We start from the raw sequence: 18,725 nt of genomic DNA on the forward strand, positions 1-18,725 counted from the left end.
AATGTGGCATAATGCTTAGGTGTATTGAAGGCACCATTGGCAGTAAATATGCCCCTGGCAAGAACTTATTCCAGTCTATCTATTTTTTATTTCAGTAGAAGCAGATGTGTAAAATATAAGTTCTGATTGGTTGCTCTTGCACTCTGCTCTTTTGAATGAATACACCAGATAACAGTATCATCACTGTGGATATCACATTGCTTTTTCCTATTTTTGAGTAATAAAAAAATGACAATAATGTAATTGCTTGAAACGTTTATTGAATATAAAAGAACATAGAGGCACCCAAATCCCTGTTGATTGATTTAATAAGCATATGTAGATCAGTACGGAAGATTCACAGCTATAGGTCAGCACTGGTGGTTACACCTTCTCTTCTGTTTCATTCACTTTCTGGGATACGACTTTGCCATTTACCACTTCTTCCACGATGGTAGTGACCTTTCTGGTTTTATTTGGTTCTGGTGGAAATAGGACATGTTTGTTATGCAATACGTTATTCTCCCTGCTGAGTTTCACCAGCATACGGCTCACCCTGCACCAAAGTTACCGGGCGGCAAAGTGCCAGGTACGCATGATATTTTACTACAACTAGGTCTAACCCTACTCTCACACAGAACCCAACCCCCTCCGATGCCAAACCCTAAAACCCCCATTCCTGATACCTAACACTAAAACCGCCCTTCCCGACGCCTAGCCCTAAAACTCCCCTTCCTGATGTCTAGCCCTAAAACCCTCCTACCTGACACATAACCCTAAAAACCTAAATAAAAATTGAAGAGAGTTGGCTCTTGGGTGCATGAAAAATTACAAAAACTTTATTAATGATATCACACAACACTATCATATGGAACACTATCATATAGAAAAATCTAGAAAAAAATCTAAAATAGATAAAAAATCCCTCCGGTGAAACACTTCCTAGTGAGAATTAATGAGGCTGCAGTCCTCAAAATAAACCCCCACAGGAAAAGGAGTCCGACTTTCAGATAGACAGGCCAAATACAGTGCAGCAATGATCAGAACGGTATGTGTAACAAGTTCCAGATCCACAGATATGAGTGATATCATCCAATTATTGCATGGCCTTATATATGGAAATTTCAGCTCTGTGATATTAGTAAGCCAAGCATTGATGATCCTGAAATCCTGGTTAGTAGAATGTAAACACAAGCACATATATGTTCCAAAGTTCCCCCAGTCGCAGGGAGCACATCAACAGGTGTGAATTTGCTGTGCAGTCAGCCATGCAAGTCCTGGATGTGAAGCATGGCAAAGGAATAACATCACAGTTGAATCACAAACATGTATCAATGGCAGTTCATGCATGTATCAGCAAGCCATGACAGGTGCAGTGTAGACATAACACATTGAAGTCCAGGATGTCCCCCAATCGCAGGGAAGCAAAAAGCAGATGATATGATATGCAATAAGCCAGGCAGATGTTAATGCAGAGCATGAAAAATGGATGAATGCATAGTGGATCAATGTCCATTCAAGCATGGGTTAGCAGTCCATAGTTACCATCTTAGTATCCGAATGATGATACTGCACTGAGGCCCGGTGGCTCCTATAGGTGTACTCCAGAAGGATTGAAGATGGATTAGAGGCTGTCAGGAAGGCCTGACATGTTTCGCCGCCTCTCGCGGCTTTTTCAAAGGCGGACAGCCGTACATATCAACATGCACGCCATAATGGCGTCTATATCTGCCGCCGCGTGTGTCAAAGACCCGCCCACCACCGCCCACGCACCCGCCCACGTCCACCAATGAGCAAAGGGACGCGCCGAGCGACGACACGTCGCAAGGCACGCCCCCCAGCGCAGAGCGAGGACGCGCAGGACCCACCCGCTGACACGCAAATGCGTATCAAATGAATTCGATGCCGTTGGTTTGCGGAACAGTTGTGTGGAAAGGAATCCCTCCGCACTGGCCTCAATCCTCACATCCAAAAAAGAAATGGAGTGTGGGTCGCACTCCATAGTAAACTTTAAATTCCAATCATTCTGATTTAGAGTCAATATAAACTCATCCAATAGGGTCTTACCACCTGTCCAGAACATGACCACGTCGTCGATGTACCTGTGCCACAAAACAATGCTCCTCCGTTGCTCCTCTCGCCCTGATTTTACATATTATGATTCTTTGTTGTTGGCACTGCTGTAGTCTACACAGGGGCTGTCCGAGGCTCCTGTGTTATACAGCTAGATATGTGTTTATGTTTACAGGTCGGATCCATTTAGTTGAGCGGTTCTAACACATGACATATGGTTCTATGTGACCATTGGTCAACCTGTTATTATGGTGATTTTGGTTTATGTATATTTGGCTGCGTTTGAGGTCTCTGTCCCGCCTCCCCCCGCCCTCGCCCCGCTTTGGGCCCCACCTTCTGTATGCCTCCCGGGTCGCGCTGCGCGCTTCCTGGTCGGCATTTGATACGCATTTGCGTGTCAGCGGGTGGGTCCTGCGCGTCCTCGCTCTGCGCTGGGGGGCGTGCCTTGCGACGTGTCGTCGCTCGGCGCGTCCCTTTGCTCATTGGTGGACGTGGGCGGGTGCGTGGGCGGTGGTGGGCGGGTCTTTGACACACGCGGCGGCAGATATAGACGCCATTATGGCGTGCATGTTGATATGTACGGCTGTCCGCCTTTGAAAAAGCCGCGAGAGGCGGCGAAACATGTCAGGCCTTCCTGACAGCCTCTAATCCATCTTCAATCCTTCTGGAGTACACCTATAGGAGCCACCGGGCCTCAGTGCAGTATCATCATTCGGATACTAAGATGGTAACTATGGACTGCTAACCCATGCTTGAATGGACATTGATCCACTATGCATTCATCCATTTTTCATGCTCTGCATTAACATCTGCCTGGCTTATTGCATATCATATCATCTGCTTTTTGCTTCCCTGCGATTGGGGGACATCCTGGACTTCAATGTGTTATGTCTACACTGCACCTGTCATGGCTTGCTGATACATGCATGAACTGCCATTGATACATGTTTGTGATTCAACTGTGATGTTATTCCTTTGCCATGCTTCACATCCAGGACTTGCATGGCTGACTGCACAGCAAATTCACACCTGTTGATGTGCTCCCTGCGACTGGGGGAACTTTGGAACATATATGTGCTTGTGTTTACATTCTACTAACCAGGATTTCAGGATCATCAATGCTTGGCTTACTAATATCACAGAGCTGAAATTTCCATATATAAGGCCATGCAATAATTGGATGATATCACTCATATCTGTGGATCTGGAACTTGTTACACATACCGTTCTGATCATTGCTGCACTGTATTTGGCCTGTCTATCTGAAAGTCGGACTCCTTTTCCTGTGGGGGTTTATTTTGAGGACTGCAGCCTCATTAATTCTCACTAGGAAGTGTTTCACCGGAGGGATTTTTTATCTATTTTAGATTTTTTTCTAGATTTTTCTATATGATAGTGTTCCATATGATAGTGTTGTGTGATTTCATTAATAAAGTTTTTGTAATTTTTCATGCACCCAAGAGCCAACTCTCTTCAATTTTTATTTAGTATTTTCACTTCGTTGGCAGGAGGCATGAGATTTGATATTACTATTCATTGTGGTCTGTTTTTACATCATTTATTGTCCTGACCATCCCTCTCCCAAAAACATTTGAGCTATTGATATAAAATAACCCTAAAAACCCCTTAACGCCTAACCCTAAATCTTTCCTTCCTGATGCCTAACCCTAAACCCCCCATCCTGATGCCCAACCCTAAAACCCCCTTTCCTGATGCCTAACCCTAAACCCCCCCTACCTGATGCCTAACCCTAAAACCACCCTTCCTGACGCCCAACCCTAAAACCTCCCTTCCTGATGCCTAACCCTAAAACCCCCCTTCCTGACGCCTAACCCTTAAACCTCCTCAATGCCTAACCCTAAAACCTCCATTCCTGATGCCTAACCCTAAAACCCCCTTTACGCCTAACCCTAAGACTCCCCTCCCTGACCCCTTACCCTTAAACCGCATGCATCAAAAAAGAAAACACTATCAAATGCAAAATTGTCTATAACTTTCTAATTACATTCGAAAATGATTATTTTCAAAAAAGAGAAAAAGAGAATACAAAAGATCAAAAATGTCAATAAGTATAACTTTCTAATTTTCGAAACGATAAAAACGTCAAACACTATAACTATATATATTCTGAAAACAAAATACATTTCATAAACTGTAACATTCTAATTTTCAAAATGATATTTATCTGGCGCTTAAAATTTCGGCTTTCGACACCCAATAGCCGATATCTGCATTAGCTCCTATGGCGGCGCCCAAACTGCCTATTAGTCGCTGGGCGCCCAAATTTCCTGCTTCAATGATATGACCCCCTGTGACGCTGGGAAGACCTTTTTTGATAAAACTTCTGCCGTTAACCACTTGAGGACCGCAGTGTTAAACCCCCTAGTGACCAGGCCATTTTTTACTAAAATGGCCACTACAACTTTGAGGCCTAGCTGCAGGGTCGCACAACTCAGCACACAAGGGATCCCCCCCTTTTCTCCCCACCAACAGAGCTGTTGGTAGGGTCTGATCGGTCCCCCAATGTTTTTTTTAATACATATTTCTTTCTTTTATTTTTAAATAAAACACTGTATTTTTGAAAAATTTTTTTACAACCCTCCCTCCCTCCCCCGGCCAGCCTATCACTGCGATCGGCTGTTATAGGTTTTAGCCTATATCCGCCGATCGCTTCTTTGTCCCCCAGGGGGACAGCCGTGTCACATGTATACGCTGTACATGTATATTAGACAGCGGTTTCGCGATCGCCGCTGGGAGACTGAAGGCAGATTGGAGCTCCGCCTTCCAAGCAGGGATGCGCATGCAGCAGGGATGCGCACACAACAGCATGCGTGATCTCCTGCTAGCCCCATAGAAGGCCGTTCACGCCAATCGCCATGGAGCGGTCCTGGGGCTGCAGCCATGTCTGCAAGAAGTTAAGCTACATAAAGGGGACCTGTTGAAAAACTCGATAAGTAATGGAGGAATTGTCAAGGCGACATGGCATAGTCAAAACATAAAACTACTTACCCTTCACTGGCACTGGTGGAGGTTTGTACTGCCATCTAGAGAAGAAACAATTTGCATGAGGATAATTTTAGCTGTAATATATCAGTACTTTGTAAAAGGATAACTGATAAGGGTGCATGCACACAACTAATTTTGATTGATCAATGTATGTCATTCACTGACCAATCCATTTATTATGAGAGACAACAGATTTTGACCCTATTTAAGGAACATCAAGGATGTTTTATCTCCCTTGTAGACCTTCAGAAAAGTTCACCACCCCTTGCAACTTTTAAATGCAAATTTAAATTCAAATTTGGCTGCTAATTCTAAAGGTGTCCATGGTGATGAGATGGTATGTCCACTTATAGTTACAGGGGTAAAAGATTACATCTCTCTGCATGCTTCCCCTTACTTTCCCAAGTATCCCCAACCTTCCTGAGGGAAGAACCAAACAGTTGACTTGGACTTTTCCAGCTAACTAATATTTATTTCTTCCCAAAAAAGCTAGTGAGGTCTTTTTGCCAAATCCTCATCAGCTCAGTCATTCATGAACACCATGGAAAAAATATGATGCTTACATAAACTTCAAGAGGTTAAGAGATGGATTGGCTATCATAAATTCTTTAGGAGATCTTGCTAGCTTTTCTACCTAGCATTTCCACCATGGAGGAAAGCCAAAGCCTCCCTCAAAACTTCATTAAGCTTTATATGTCTCAACTGGCCAGTAAAGAACAAGAAGCCCCAAATTCTATTCCTCTATTGTTTCTGCAGTACCTTACAGTTTCAAGGGATTCTGCTCTTGGAAACTTACGACTCTCCATCAAGCAGGCGGCGATAGGTCTCAATCTCCATTTCCAGGCGAGTTTTGATGTCCAGAAGAAGTTTGTACTCTGCATTCTGACGTTCAAGATCACTGCGAACCTGGAAGAGTTGCTCTTCTACATTTCCTACCAAAACCTGTAGTTGTGACAGCTGTGCACTGTAACAACGTTCTGTCTCTGCCAAGGAGCCTTCCAAGGATGATTTCTGTAATTAAAAAAGATAGATGTTACAAATATAGTAATGTATTGTAAAGCCTGGTTCAGTGGTTCTCTAACTTCTGTGAAGCACATCATACATACAGTAGCTACAGATTTTATATAACTGGGACTAGCTGTTGTTCTTATCTTGTAAAATCATTGGACTTGACGTTGACTAAAATACATTAATACATAGGCCCCACCAAATCTTACCAAAAAACCAAGAAGCCATCAAGGCCTGTTTGTTCAACAACCAATCAAGACACTATCAGTGGTTTCCAGTTAGATCGTCATCAGAATTCATTTGTGATTCTTGAACAGTCCAATCATTTGATCAGACTATAGTTCGGATCAGATGTATAATACAGAATGTGTGTAATAGGCCTATGACAGGCACTTTTTTCTTATGATAACTCTCATTAATTAGTTTAAAATAATTTGCTTTGTTTATATTTCCCAGTCTAATTTCAGCGTCAATTTTCCAATCACATATAGCTAGAATGACTGTAATGCTATAGATTTTTTTAATTCTTACACCGTGCCTTGGAGTTTTATTTGCAATTACCATGGCTAGCTGTGCCTGAAGCTCGATCTCGAGTTCTTGCAGCGTACGTTTAAGATCTGTCATTTGCGTTCTGTGGCTTTCAACCATCTCGTTGTTGTGTGAGATCTCCCGGTTCAGTTCTGCGCTCTACAAAAATATGCAAAAAATGTTTCAGCCAATGCAAGACTCGAGGTTAAGAATCCAGAAGGCAACAGACGTAATTCATGACATTAACTACCTTTTCTCTGAACCATTCTTCAGCCTTCCGTCTGTTCTCTTCTGCAATTTCTTCATACTGGCAACGCATCTCGCCTAGGAGCTTGCTCAGATCAACGCCAGGAGCTGCATCCATTTCGACATTGATGTCGCCCTTCTGTCCACGGAGAGCAATCATTTCCTAAGAGGGAAATTCAGAAAATAGAAAATCTTTCATAGTGTCTGTGCTCGTGTTCTTTGGCTGCCAAAAAACTATTATGGTCTACTGTAATTTTAAATTTCTAAGATACAATTGCCCCACTGTCAACTGATACTAGAGGCTCTGTAGCAACATTGGTGCTGTATATAAAAATCCTGAGATTTGGTAACAAAAAAACAGAGTCACAAGTAGGTAAAGATCTGTTCTCAGCAAATACTCATAATTAGAGAGCAGTTAACATTCAACCTGCCATCACACCATACCATTTTTAGAGGGTTTTCAAATGTAAGTCTAAATTTTAAATCTAATCAGTACTGATACATTACAGATGTATTACCCAATAGAGTAGCCGTAGTGATGGTCATGTCTAGGAGAACTCAGGGAGAAGCATGTGGTCAGCTGATAGATTTGCAAAGCTCTGATTTGACGTGATCGCATCCTGCTTTAGCACATGATCATGACTAGCCAGCTATCTATCACCTGTCCAAACTGATCACATGATTCTCCATGAGTTCTCCTTGACATGACCATCACTAAGTAGCAGTTAAACTTCAATCTGTCCAGACCCACTTTTACCTGGGGCAGGGTGACCATTAGTGGCGTACGTATGTACACGTCGCCGGTGAGTTGGGTGCTGGGAGAGCCAAATGACAGCTCTCCCAGCTGTCGCAAAATTTCCTGGTGGCGTTAAATACTATTCCCCCTCCGGAACAACTCGGAGGGAGATGTACACGAATTACCCTTACATGCCCCGCACAGCATTACATTGCTGCTAACGGGCTCAGCCCCAGGCACCGAAAGCACCTGTTTCACTATTAGTGACTTCTGCTTTGAGAATATACTGATGTATTGAGGAGGTAAGTCTTAACAATGAAGAATAAAAAGTCCATAAAATATACATTTGCATTTTATGGACTGTGTAAGATCAATACACGATTTCTTGTATGCTCTAAACATCAATGTCCCTCTAATTCTGAGCATTTGTGTAAAAGTCATAAGGGGCAAGGAGAACTTTATTAATATAACTTTCTTGAATTGAAATTGAATTTCCTACTAATCATTATAGTGCTGTACATCTTCACCTATGACGGTCTTAAAGGACTGTTGAATCTTTAGCTTTGCTTTACAAGATCTAACAACTACTGCCTATATGCTGACTTGAGAGTTCTTATCCTTTTCTCTACCTCTTCGTGGTTCTTCTTTAGGCATTCAAGTTCTTCCTTCAGACTTTCAAGCTGAGGTACGAGGTTGGATCTGGCAAAAGTTAATTCATCCAGCACTCTTCGGAGGCCACAGATGTCAGACTCCACACTCTGGTGAAGAGCAGCCTCATTCTCATACCTGAAATGAAATGTCTCATGAAGCCATTTGTATTTATGATGATATAATTTAACTTGGTTTATAGTAATCTTAAAGAGCGGATGTGTTTTCAATAAATTATAAGATGTTCTATATAGCTACTAAGGTATATGGAATTATGGATAGAGGTTTGAGGGGATTATTAGATATATATGATACATTAAAGGAGCTTTCAAATGGATTATCAACAGGATATAAGTCACACAGTACTTTAGGTGCATACAAACGTCTGATTTTATGCCCGATTGTCTATCAAACCAGACGTTTGAACGACTTGTCATTCAAACAAAAAGTCGTTCAGAATCCTTGTACACACACACGACAAAACATTTGAGATGCTAATTTACATGTCGTTTGACTGGTCAATGGACTTGATAGGACAATGGACTAGATCAAATGACTGATCATCAAAACTGTCTTTCAAATGACCGGTTTGAACGACAAGTCGTTCAGAAATATCAGACGTGTGTACATACCTTTAAGGACCTTCTGAGCTGAAGGACTTCTCCAGGCAGGGGATGTTAGTCATGGAAGGTTAAAGACAAGGCCATTGATTCATTTAGACTAGAAACCAATGGAGAAGTAATGTAGCAAACCTGGACAGGATTGGCAAGAGTTTGCAACCCTCTCCTGGTCATATTAAACAGATTCACAAAATTTCTTCTAAATGACTTTTATCACCTAATTGATTAAAAAATAACCTCTTAGCACATTTACAGGCAAAATAATCACTCAAAGTAAGTTGTTTCTGATTAACTTCATTTAAACGTGGCCATACTCTGGTCGATTTGCCATCAGATTCGACCAACAGATAGATCCCTCTCTGATCGAATCTAATCAGAGAGGGATCGTATGGCTACCTTTACTGCAAACAGATTGTGAATCGATTTCAGCCTGAAACCGATCACAATCTGTGGAGCTGCCGCTGCTGCAGCCCCCCCCCCCCCCCCCTGCATACATTACCTGTTCCGGCTGGCGCGAGTCACCGCTGTCTTCTTCTCCGCTCCGGACTACAGACCGTTCCTCCAGCTACTGAACTTCCTGTCCAGGGGAAGTTTAAACAGTAGAGGGTGCTCTACTGTTTAAACTTCCTGCCGGAACAGGAAGTTCTGTGTAGCTGCAGCCGGTCCGGAACCCAGCGCGGAACGAAGATAGCATGGACCAGGGGACTCGCGCCGGCCGGAGCAGGTAATGTATACCCGCTGTATTGCGTCGGTCGTCGGGCATTTGAACGCTGCTATCGACGCTCTCCCGAACCGCCGGCGATCGAGAAAAATCTTCCGCACGGACGGATCGACGGGAATCGACGGGAACGATCGATTTCGGATGGAAATCGATCATTCTGTCAGCGGTGTGCGCGGCGATTTCACAGCCGATTCAAACACAGTGATCGAATCGGCCGTATATTGGCGGGAAAATCGTTAGTTGTATTGGCCCCTTTATAGTGCTTTTCTTACCTTAATTATATTATATTTTTGCTCTTTAGGAGCTTAAAAAAGTAACATAGATAAGGTGAAAACAGAGGAAAACATATGAAAAAGCTCTGTGAATCATGCCCAATGTATCTCTTCTTAAATGTCTTTGGGCTTTATTGATTTCACTTTTTCTCCTCAGTTTTCTCATATGAGGTAACTTTTCATCTTCTGTTTTAAATATTGTAATTGAAAACGTACTAAAAAGCAGCAAAAAAAAATAATAATAATGTCAAATTATTCACAGGTATAAAAATATCACCTGCTAGAAAACTTTGGAGAAAACATGAATTGAATAAAGGCCTTTGACCCATATGCAATTAATTTTTTTCCTGAGTTTTCTACTAGGTGATATTTTCAAACTTGTCAATATGTATTTAAAACCACCAGCAAGTAAAAGAATAATAAAAAAAAATAATAATTTTCATAGTACTTTTTCACCTACATTTTGGTACTTGTTCCATTGCAAAGTGCTGAAAATTATGCTAAATTGAAGATGAAAAAATGTCGCCTAGGATAAAACTCAGGAGAAAAAGTTAATTACATATGGCCCCTTATCTTTCATTTCCAACTTAACTCATAGTTTATCTTTCCCTATTTGACTTAACTCATGATTTATCTCTACCGTGGCCCATGTGCCATTGACTTTTCCTCCCAAGTTTGCTCCAAAGAGATAATTATGTTTTCTTTAAAAAAATGTGTGTATATATATATATATATATATATATATATATATACTGTATATAGGCCTTTACTGTATGCAAACCTCTACAGGATTGCTTTAAGGATGCAACCTTTTACTGAATGGGCAGGGGTGCCTCAAGGCATAGGCAGTACAGTCCATTGCCTGGAGTGCCATTGGTCCTGGAGGGTGCCATGTTGCTGGAATAAGTCCCACCCCAAATTAATCCCCACCCCTGGACTAAGCCCCACCCCCTGTGGGTGTTCTATTACTTGCTTCTGCTACATCTACTTAGTGTAAGCTGCAGGCAGCTGCCACCTCTGTGACTTGTGCATCCTTCTTTCCCCCTTTGTGCCTCCTTCTGTCCCTTTTGTGCCTCCTTCTGTCCCCCTGTGCCTTTTTATGTCTCCTTTGCCTTTATTTGTCCCCTTAAAGAGAACCTGTACTGAGTAAAATTATTTAAAATAAACACATGAGGTAACTTCAAATGAACATTACATAGTTATCTTGCCATCAGTTCCTCTCAGAAGCTCAAAATTTTCTTCTGACAATAATCCCTTCCAGTTCTGACAATATTTTGTCAGATCTGAAAGATATCAGTTGCTGTCAGTAAAATATCAGTTGCTGTCAGTTATAGGTAAGAGGAAAACTGATTTACCAGGTAATGTCCATGTTTCACTATGGCTCAAGTGGGCGATGTTACAGTTTAACTGTGTGCTGACCAGAAAGTTGTTATGGGTAATGGCCATTTTCAAAATGGAGGACGGAAAATTTCCTTGATCACAGTGAACAAACAGGATGCGGAACAGGAGAAAGACACTGAGGAGTAGACTACATGAAAGGTAAGTATGACTTGTGTATGCTTATTTTGACTTTTAATTGTCAGTACAGGTTTTCTTTAAGCTTTTCTTTCTTACATGTATTTTCTGTTGAAACGCTGCTGCAATAAGTGTAATTTCTGGTGAAACACTGCCGCATTGCAAATATTTTCTAGTGAAACATTGCCGCATTATGGTTATTTCCTGGTGAAACGTTGCCGCATTATGATTATTTTCATGGGGGGGGGGGGCATGGGGCGGGGGGCGCCACAGGTTTTCTTGCCTGGAGTGATAAAATGGCAAGAGGCGCCCCTGTAAATGGGTATTACACTTACAAATTGTTTGTTTTAGAACACTAAAAAAATGAACATGTAGCAATATAACGTACTATGCCTGAACTTACTTAAGTCGGAAGTCATCCGCAGCCAGTTTGGCATTATCAATCTGCAACACAATCCTGGCATTTTCTGTACTTTCAACCAGCATCTAGGAAACAAAAGAAAAGTAATCAGGTCAAACCCCATGGGACTGCATATCTCATTGAAGTCATAGGCAAAAAAACTCAAAACATACAGATACTGTATATTCCTGCGTATAAGACTACTTTTTAACCCTTGAAAATCTTCTGAAAAGTTGGGGGTCGTCTTATACGCCGGGTGTCATTGATGCCGGGTGATACGCCCTGTCCTGTTACCGCCTCTCAGATCTCCCTGCTGAGGGAACGCAATATCTTCTTCCATACCGCTCTGATAAACTGGTAGACAAGGAGAGCTGACCAGTCTACTTAAGGAGAGTTGACCAATGCAACAAGTCATTGGACTATATACTGGGTAACACATACGGTACAGCACCAGTATCTGTTTATACACAGCACCAGTACATGATTTTTTAATTTTTATTTTAATTTGGTGTGCGTAGGAAGAGGGGTAGTCTTATACGGCGAGTATATCCCAAACTCTATATTTTAACTGGAAAAGTTGGGGGTCGTCTTATACGATCAGTCGTCTTATACGCCGGAATATACGGGTATATATTTTAAAATCTCAACAAAGGCTGGCCATTGGACTCACCAACATTAGGGAGTCTGAGTTAGAGGTTTCTGCATCAGCCCAGTCACTACAGTTCAGTCTCCTTCATAATGTTTTAAATATATATTTTACATGTATTATTGAGAAAATAGCGCATAACCAACTCTATTTACTAGGCAGTGGCTGGACAGTCTACTGGTTAAGGGCTCTGCCTCTGACACAAGAGGCCAGGGTTTAAATCTTGTCTCTTCCTGTTCAGTAAGCCAGCACCTATTCAGTAAGGAGACCTTGGGCAAGACTCTATAACACTGCTACTGCCTATAGAGCGCACCCCTAGTGGCAGCTGCTCTGTGTCTTGTTGTTTAGGCAAAGGAAACGAAGCCAGGAACAGTGGAAAGGCAATCTGATGTGTAGTCCAAGAAGGAGAAGAAAAGGTAACAGATCAGTAAACTTGCAAACCGCTTTAAATGCAGATGTTGGAAATCACATTGAATAGGTTGCATTCTGTTGGCACTGCTTTCATTGTAACCAGATTAACATGTATGTACTCTGACCTCACGCTGCCATGGAAACCCACTACAAGGTATATATTTTGTAATGTGAAAATATTGTTCTGTAGTCACAATTCCTCATAGCAACCAATCCATTTCTCTACTTGCAAAGCCATTCACAATATAATTTTTAAAAAATGCGTGAAACTCCTAAAAAAATGAAGTTTACCATTTGGTTTCACTTTACATGAAGCATTGAAAGGGTTAAGCCTCAGTGTTTACTGTAATCTAAAAAAATTAGCATCTGAAAAGAAATTATGAAGCATACTGTGCCACGCGTTGGAAACCAGTAAAAGTGACTGTACATGCTTATAAAGAGGATGTGTTTAAAGGTCTTATTTTGTGCATAGCCTCTGAAGAAGCAAGTTCTCTTGCGAAACAGCTGTCAATTTGTCACCCTCACCATGTACCACTGTATCATTGACCCAGCTTGAGAATAAAGGGACTTTTAAGGTTCGGTGGCTCCTTTATCTCTTCTACCACAAAGCTAATTAAAAAATATTCACATTTTTATTTTTTGTAGCTAAACACAATGTAAAATAAATATGCTACAAACTATGTACTAGATTAGTGGATACGAGCTTTCAGCTATGTACAAATAACAGAGACTTTAGTTAGATAAGGTCTGATTGGTTGTTCTGTTTTTATGTATAAATTCTGAACTGGCTGCAACCAATCACATTTTAGTTTCCTGAATTTATATCCCTGAAAAAGTAATTCTAATTGGGGGCTATTTATTAACCATTTTAGCTGCCCGGACGTGATCATCAGGTCTAGGCGGCTGCTGTGCTCCCGTGCTCCCGTGCCATTCCCCGGTAGCCCTGAGATCAGTGAACGGGAACATGGTTCCCCATTCTCCGACCTAAGTCCCCAACAGAAAAAACAACGGTCTTTTATCAGAGGCCACAATTTTTCTGAAAAATAAAAGTTCCCTGTCTTCCTTGTGTTTCCGGGAAGCAAGAAGCACAAAGGAAAAAAAAAATCTCAATGTAGTAAATAGTAAAACTACATCTACATACATTTTTGAAGGCAATTTACACACATTATAGCATTAAAAATTAACTGTTTATTTCCCAACACCAAAAAATTACCCAAATAAACTTTTTCATGGAAAAAAAATTACAATAAAAAACATAAATAGTTACCTAAGGGTCTGTACTTTTTAAATATGCATGTGAAGGGGGTATACTACGAACATTTTTTTAAATTATAAGCTTGTAAATAGTGATAAAGGGAGGGGAGACACCAAGAGCCCAATAGTGTGATATTGTATAGATGAAACTTAATAATGAATAATATAACTATTTAATACTCACAAACCAGGGTTACCATTAGGCAACCACTGTGAAGGCAGGTGGGGAGATTAACCTGACCCCACTCAGGATTAAAAGTCGCTTTCAGTAGATGGGAAGAAGATGAGTACAACCCTCCACCAAGGGTGGACTTAGCAATATGTAGAAGCTTTCCAGAGGCACCAATACAATAAAAGTCACTTAAACGAGCTTAAAACCGATGGGGCAGTGGTGGACCTATCCCATCCATGCAGACAAAGCAAACAAAGGAAGGACTGTGGCATCAACAGTCAAACAACAATTTATATATACTTTTTACTGAATTGTTGTTTGACTGTTAATGCCACAGTCCTTCCTTTGTTTGCTTTGTCCGCATGGATGGGATAGGTCCACCACTGCCCCATCGGTTTTAAGCTCGTTTAAGTGACTTTTATTCTATTGGCGCCTCTGGAAAGCTTCTACATATTGTAAATAGTGATGGACGCAAAACTGAAAAAATGCACCTTTATTTCCAAATAAAATATTGGTGCCATACATTGTGATAGGGACAACATTTAAATGGTGCAATAACCAAGACAAACGGGCAAATAAAATACATAGGTTTTAATCATGTTAGCATGTATTATTTTAAAGCTATAATGGCCGAAAACTGAGAAATAATGATTATTTTCCATTTTTCCATTTTTTTTCCTTAATATTCCTGTTAAAATGCATTTATACAAAAATGATTCTTAGCAAAATCTACCACCAAAAGAAAGCCTAATTAGTGGCCAAAAACAAGATATAGATCAATAAATTGTGATAAGTAGTGATAAAGTTATTAGCGAATGAATGGGAGGTGAAACGTGCTCTGATAGATAAGGTGAAATATCCCCGCGGGCTGAAATGGTTAAAAGTATTAGACGCTGCCCTTTTTAACTTAAAAAAATTACTTGTAAATTGCATCACTTATACTCCGTGGATCAGAGGTTTGTATCTTTATTTTACCTGCACACATCTCAGCACTGGTTCATTCACTGATTTGCATCTACTCATCTATTTGTTTTTGTCCATGTAGTATACAATTTCATTGCAAAGTTTAGGGCCATAGATAAAACATTACATAAACCGTACATAATAAATTTAAAAAAACCTACATCTATTTCCCCCAAGACTATAAAACATGGCCTCCCAATTATGCATCATATGTGCACAAGTAAAGGTGTAACCACTATTCCTCCCAAACATTTAAGATCAGAAAGAGGGACACTTAAGCCACGCCCCTGGCACACCTCTAATCACACCCTCAGCACACCCCCAATCACGCATACCATAAAGATTTCATACGAAAATTATATTGTTTTATAATTCAAACAACACTGGTCCTTTCTATCCTGTGTAATTTTCCTTCATATTAACATTTTAATATAAAAAATATATCAATTTAAAGAATGGGAATAAAGTTTATAGTCAAGTTAAGCACATTTTTTGGGAGAAAAATACGTATATTTACATAGATCTGTACATCAGTCCTGAAAGAGAGACAAATGAGGAAGGAAAAGGGATAGAGGGACTAGGATCCCAAAGAGGGACTGTCCCACCAAAAGAGGGACAATTGGGAGCTATGAACTACTAAGAGAGCAACTGCTGTAGTCACATGGGGGCCTGTGAGTATGGGGTCCCCAACTTCATACCCTCCCTCTAAAACAGAGGCTTTCTCTATAGCAGGTGTTATGGTGCAAGTAATGATGGGCACACTGTTATGTGTGTGTGTGTGTGTGTGTGGGGGGGGGGGGATGTTATGTCCACACTTGTTAAAGGAACCCTGGGAGAATGGGTCCCCTGGGTTGTGAGGGGTACCATGAAACATAGGTTAGGAGAAATATCTAATTTTGGTGACTGCATGATTTGTATTTAAGTCAGTGAGCACAAGAGTCCCTTTCCACCACCTTCATTATCTGCTTAATTCCATAATCCAAAAAGAGGTGTGTTTGAAACCTGGTTCGAAATGGCTGAATTCCCAATGAAAGAGTAGTCTCCCCGCTGTTTTTTTTTTTCTTTAGTTACCTTTCAATGTGACAGTGATACTTTTGTTTGGAGCTTAGCTTTAAGGCTGCAATATGATAAAAATAAATACTGAAGTATATCTAGTTAGCTATTAGGAGGCTCCCTTCGCCATACTGAATCTTTCATTTGGCCCTGTTATTGACCTGAGGAAGCGGGCTCAGACCTGCGAAATGTGTTGCCTGTGCTAAATAAAAAATATTTTGTAAATTATAAAGATTTCATCATTGAGGTAAGCTACCTTGTGTTATTTTCCGTTTTTAAGCTGTTTTTAGACACTTTTATCCAAACAGGGCGCCTCTTTTCCCCAATTGTGCTTAGCTATTAGGAAGAACTCTATCATAAAAGCATAAGGCAGACTTAAAGACATAAAGGACCACTGTCACAAAAATGATAAAATTTAAATGATACATAAACATATAGATACTGTATAAGAAGTCCATTTCTTCCAGAGTAAGATAAGGCATAAATTACTTTTCTCCTATGTTGCTGTCACTTACAATAAGTAGTAGTAATCTGACAGAACCGACAAATTTTGGCCTAGCCCATCTCCTCATGGCGGGTTCTCTTGGTTTTCTTTCTTTTTAAAAGCACTTAGAGAATGGCAGTTGCTCCGTCCAACTGCCAAAAAAGTGTTCGGATCAGGGAGGCTGGCCAGCATCTTTGTATAAATATTGCCTTTAAAAAGAATAAAGGCCAAGCAGAGAATCCCCTATGGGGAGATGGACTAGCCCAAAACCTGTCGGTAATGTCAGATTTCTACTACCTACTGTAAAGTGACAGCAACATAGGAGAAAGCAATGTATGGCTCATTTTACTCTGGAAGAAACGTACTTGTTATTTGTATGTGTTTACATATATTTTACATTTTAAGATTTTCACAATAGTGGTCCTTTAAAGGGAAAAAAAAAACAAACGTTAATTTTGGATAATGTGGAAAAGAATGAGAATCACTCTTGATCTCTTGGGGGCAGTAAATCACAAGTTGCAATAAAACATGATCGAGTTTATACTGTTCTCCAGTCTGTCCTTATTAGAGAAATGTACCAATTTAAAAAGCAAGTGAAAATCTCACCTAATGACAACAAAGACAGCTGAGAGCCTCAAATCTAAAATAAAATTATTTCCTGGTAGTGGGGGTTTAAAGTGTACCCGAGGTGGCATCTGACATGATGACGTGTAAGTACAGTCCCAATCATATTAATAACTAGGCTGTGCTCCTTTTTTTTTTCTTCTTCTGCCTGAAAGAGGTACCCATTCAGGTATACAGACCAGACCTTATCAGACTGTAATCTACACTGATAAGGAATAACAGCCATAAAACCCTTGCCTGGCAGAAAACAGCTTCTGAGTGCAGGGTTTTGATAAAAAAGTTCAACAGCTCATATATTTAAGCTCTGGGACACTTGAAAGACTGTGTCATTGAGCAGGGACAAAAAAAATGTTAAATCTAATTTTTAAGTTTTTGGACATAAAATAAAACTGTGAAATATCTAAAAAAAAGCCATTTTAGGCATCGGAGGATAGATGATATATCTCATCTCTTTATTTTCACCTCAGGTTCACTTTAAGCCATTAAATATAGTCTGAATTTGTACGTTTGGTAATGATTCAGAAGCAGCTTTCCTGATATTCTGAAAAATGTTACTTGTTTGGCTGTCATGGTAATTTACCACTTTCACCATTCAATGAATCATTGACCAGGAAGGTCCAGATTTCCTAGAGTTTTCCCTGCAACTCTGCTCTAATGATATGAGAAAGGTCCGTACATATACCTTGTTTCTGAGGTCTTCAATGATGCAGAAGTATCTACTGTAATCCCCCGGGGTGTTCTTAGGCTGGTGTTTTAAGTACCACTCCTTGATCTTTGCTTCAAGATCAGCATTGGCATCTTCTAAGGCCCGCACTTTGTCCAAGTAGGAGGCCAGTCGGACGTTGAGGTTCTGCATGGTCTCCTTTTCTCCACCATGCAGGAGGCCATCATTCCCACCGAAGCTTGCAACAAAGTGCTCAGATCCTTTGGTCAGGTCCAAAGCCAAACTGCTGACTCTGTGGCTGCTGATACTGCTTCCCACTGAGGACCTGACAGATCCACTTTTCCAGTGACAGGACATGATGCTAAATGTCAGATCTGTGGTCCTCCGACTTGTACTGGGAGATCTGTGCAACTTTCCTCTTGAAGACATATTTATACATGCCATTTGGGTGGGTACAGTATCCATGTTTCTTCATTTTTTACTATAAAAACTACTCATAAATCCTGGATGGATTACTATAAACTGCACGTATAAATTGTTTGCTCATTTTGTTTTTTTCTGATGGCTCTGAAAATCACCTCAGGCTTTTTGGCTTTGGATCATTGTTTTTGTTTGGTGTCTGAGTGCTAGGTGTTAAACCTGCTAGTTTTCAAAAACTTTGAAGTTTGTCACGCTTTCTCCCAGCCCTTTGTCTGCGATGGC

At 40.7% G+C, this 18,725-nt stretch overlaps 1 protein-coding gene across 1 annotated transcript; it reads right to left on the reverse strand.

The window, feature by feature from the left end:
* Positions 1-240: 240 nt before the first annotated feature.
* On the reverse strand, positions 241-18,380 carry LOC137541797 (keratin, type I cytoskeletal 17-like). Its single transcript, XM_068263304.1, has 8 exons — positions 18,042-18,380; positions 11,756-11,838; positions 8,206-8,362; positions 6,845-7,003; positions 6,628-6,753; positions 5,855-6,069; positions 5,062-5,096; positions 241-461 (listed from the first exon to the last, which is right to left on the reverse strand). Exons 1-8 carry the CDS (start codon positions 18,378-18,380, stop codon positions 364-366), a joined length of 1,212 nt encoding a protein of 403 aa, XP_068119405.1. The 3' UTR covers positions 241-363.
* Between the last annotated feature and the right edge of the window lie 345 nt (positions 18,381-18,725).

Source organism: Hyperolius riggenbachi, chromosome 12, assembly GCF_040937935.1.
Source record: "Hyperolius riggenbachi isolate aHypRig1 chromosome 12, aHypRig1.pri, whole genome shotgun sequence".
Lineage (NCBI taxonomy): Eukaryota > Metazoa > Chordata > Amphibia > Anura > Hyperoliidae > Hyperolius > Hyperolius riggenbachi.

Excerpts from the sequence above, each read along its gene's own strand:
- LOC137541797 (XM_068263304.1), bottom strand. The coding sequence starts at position 18,380 with ATGTCCTGTCACTGGAAAAGTGGATCTGTCAGGTCCTCAGTGGGAAGC. Across the intron at positions 8,363-11,755 it reads GCGGATGACTTCCGACTTAA|GTATGAGAATGAGGCTGCTC; the intron begins GTAAGTTCAGGC and ends ATTTCATTTCAG. Across the intron at positions 6,754-6,844 it reads AAGAATGGTTCAGAGAAAAG|AGCGCAGAACTGAACCGGGA; the intron begins GTAGTTAATGTC and ends ATATTTTTGTAG.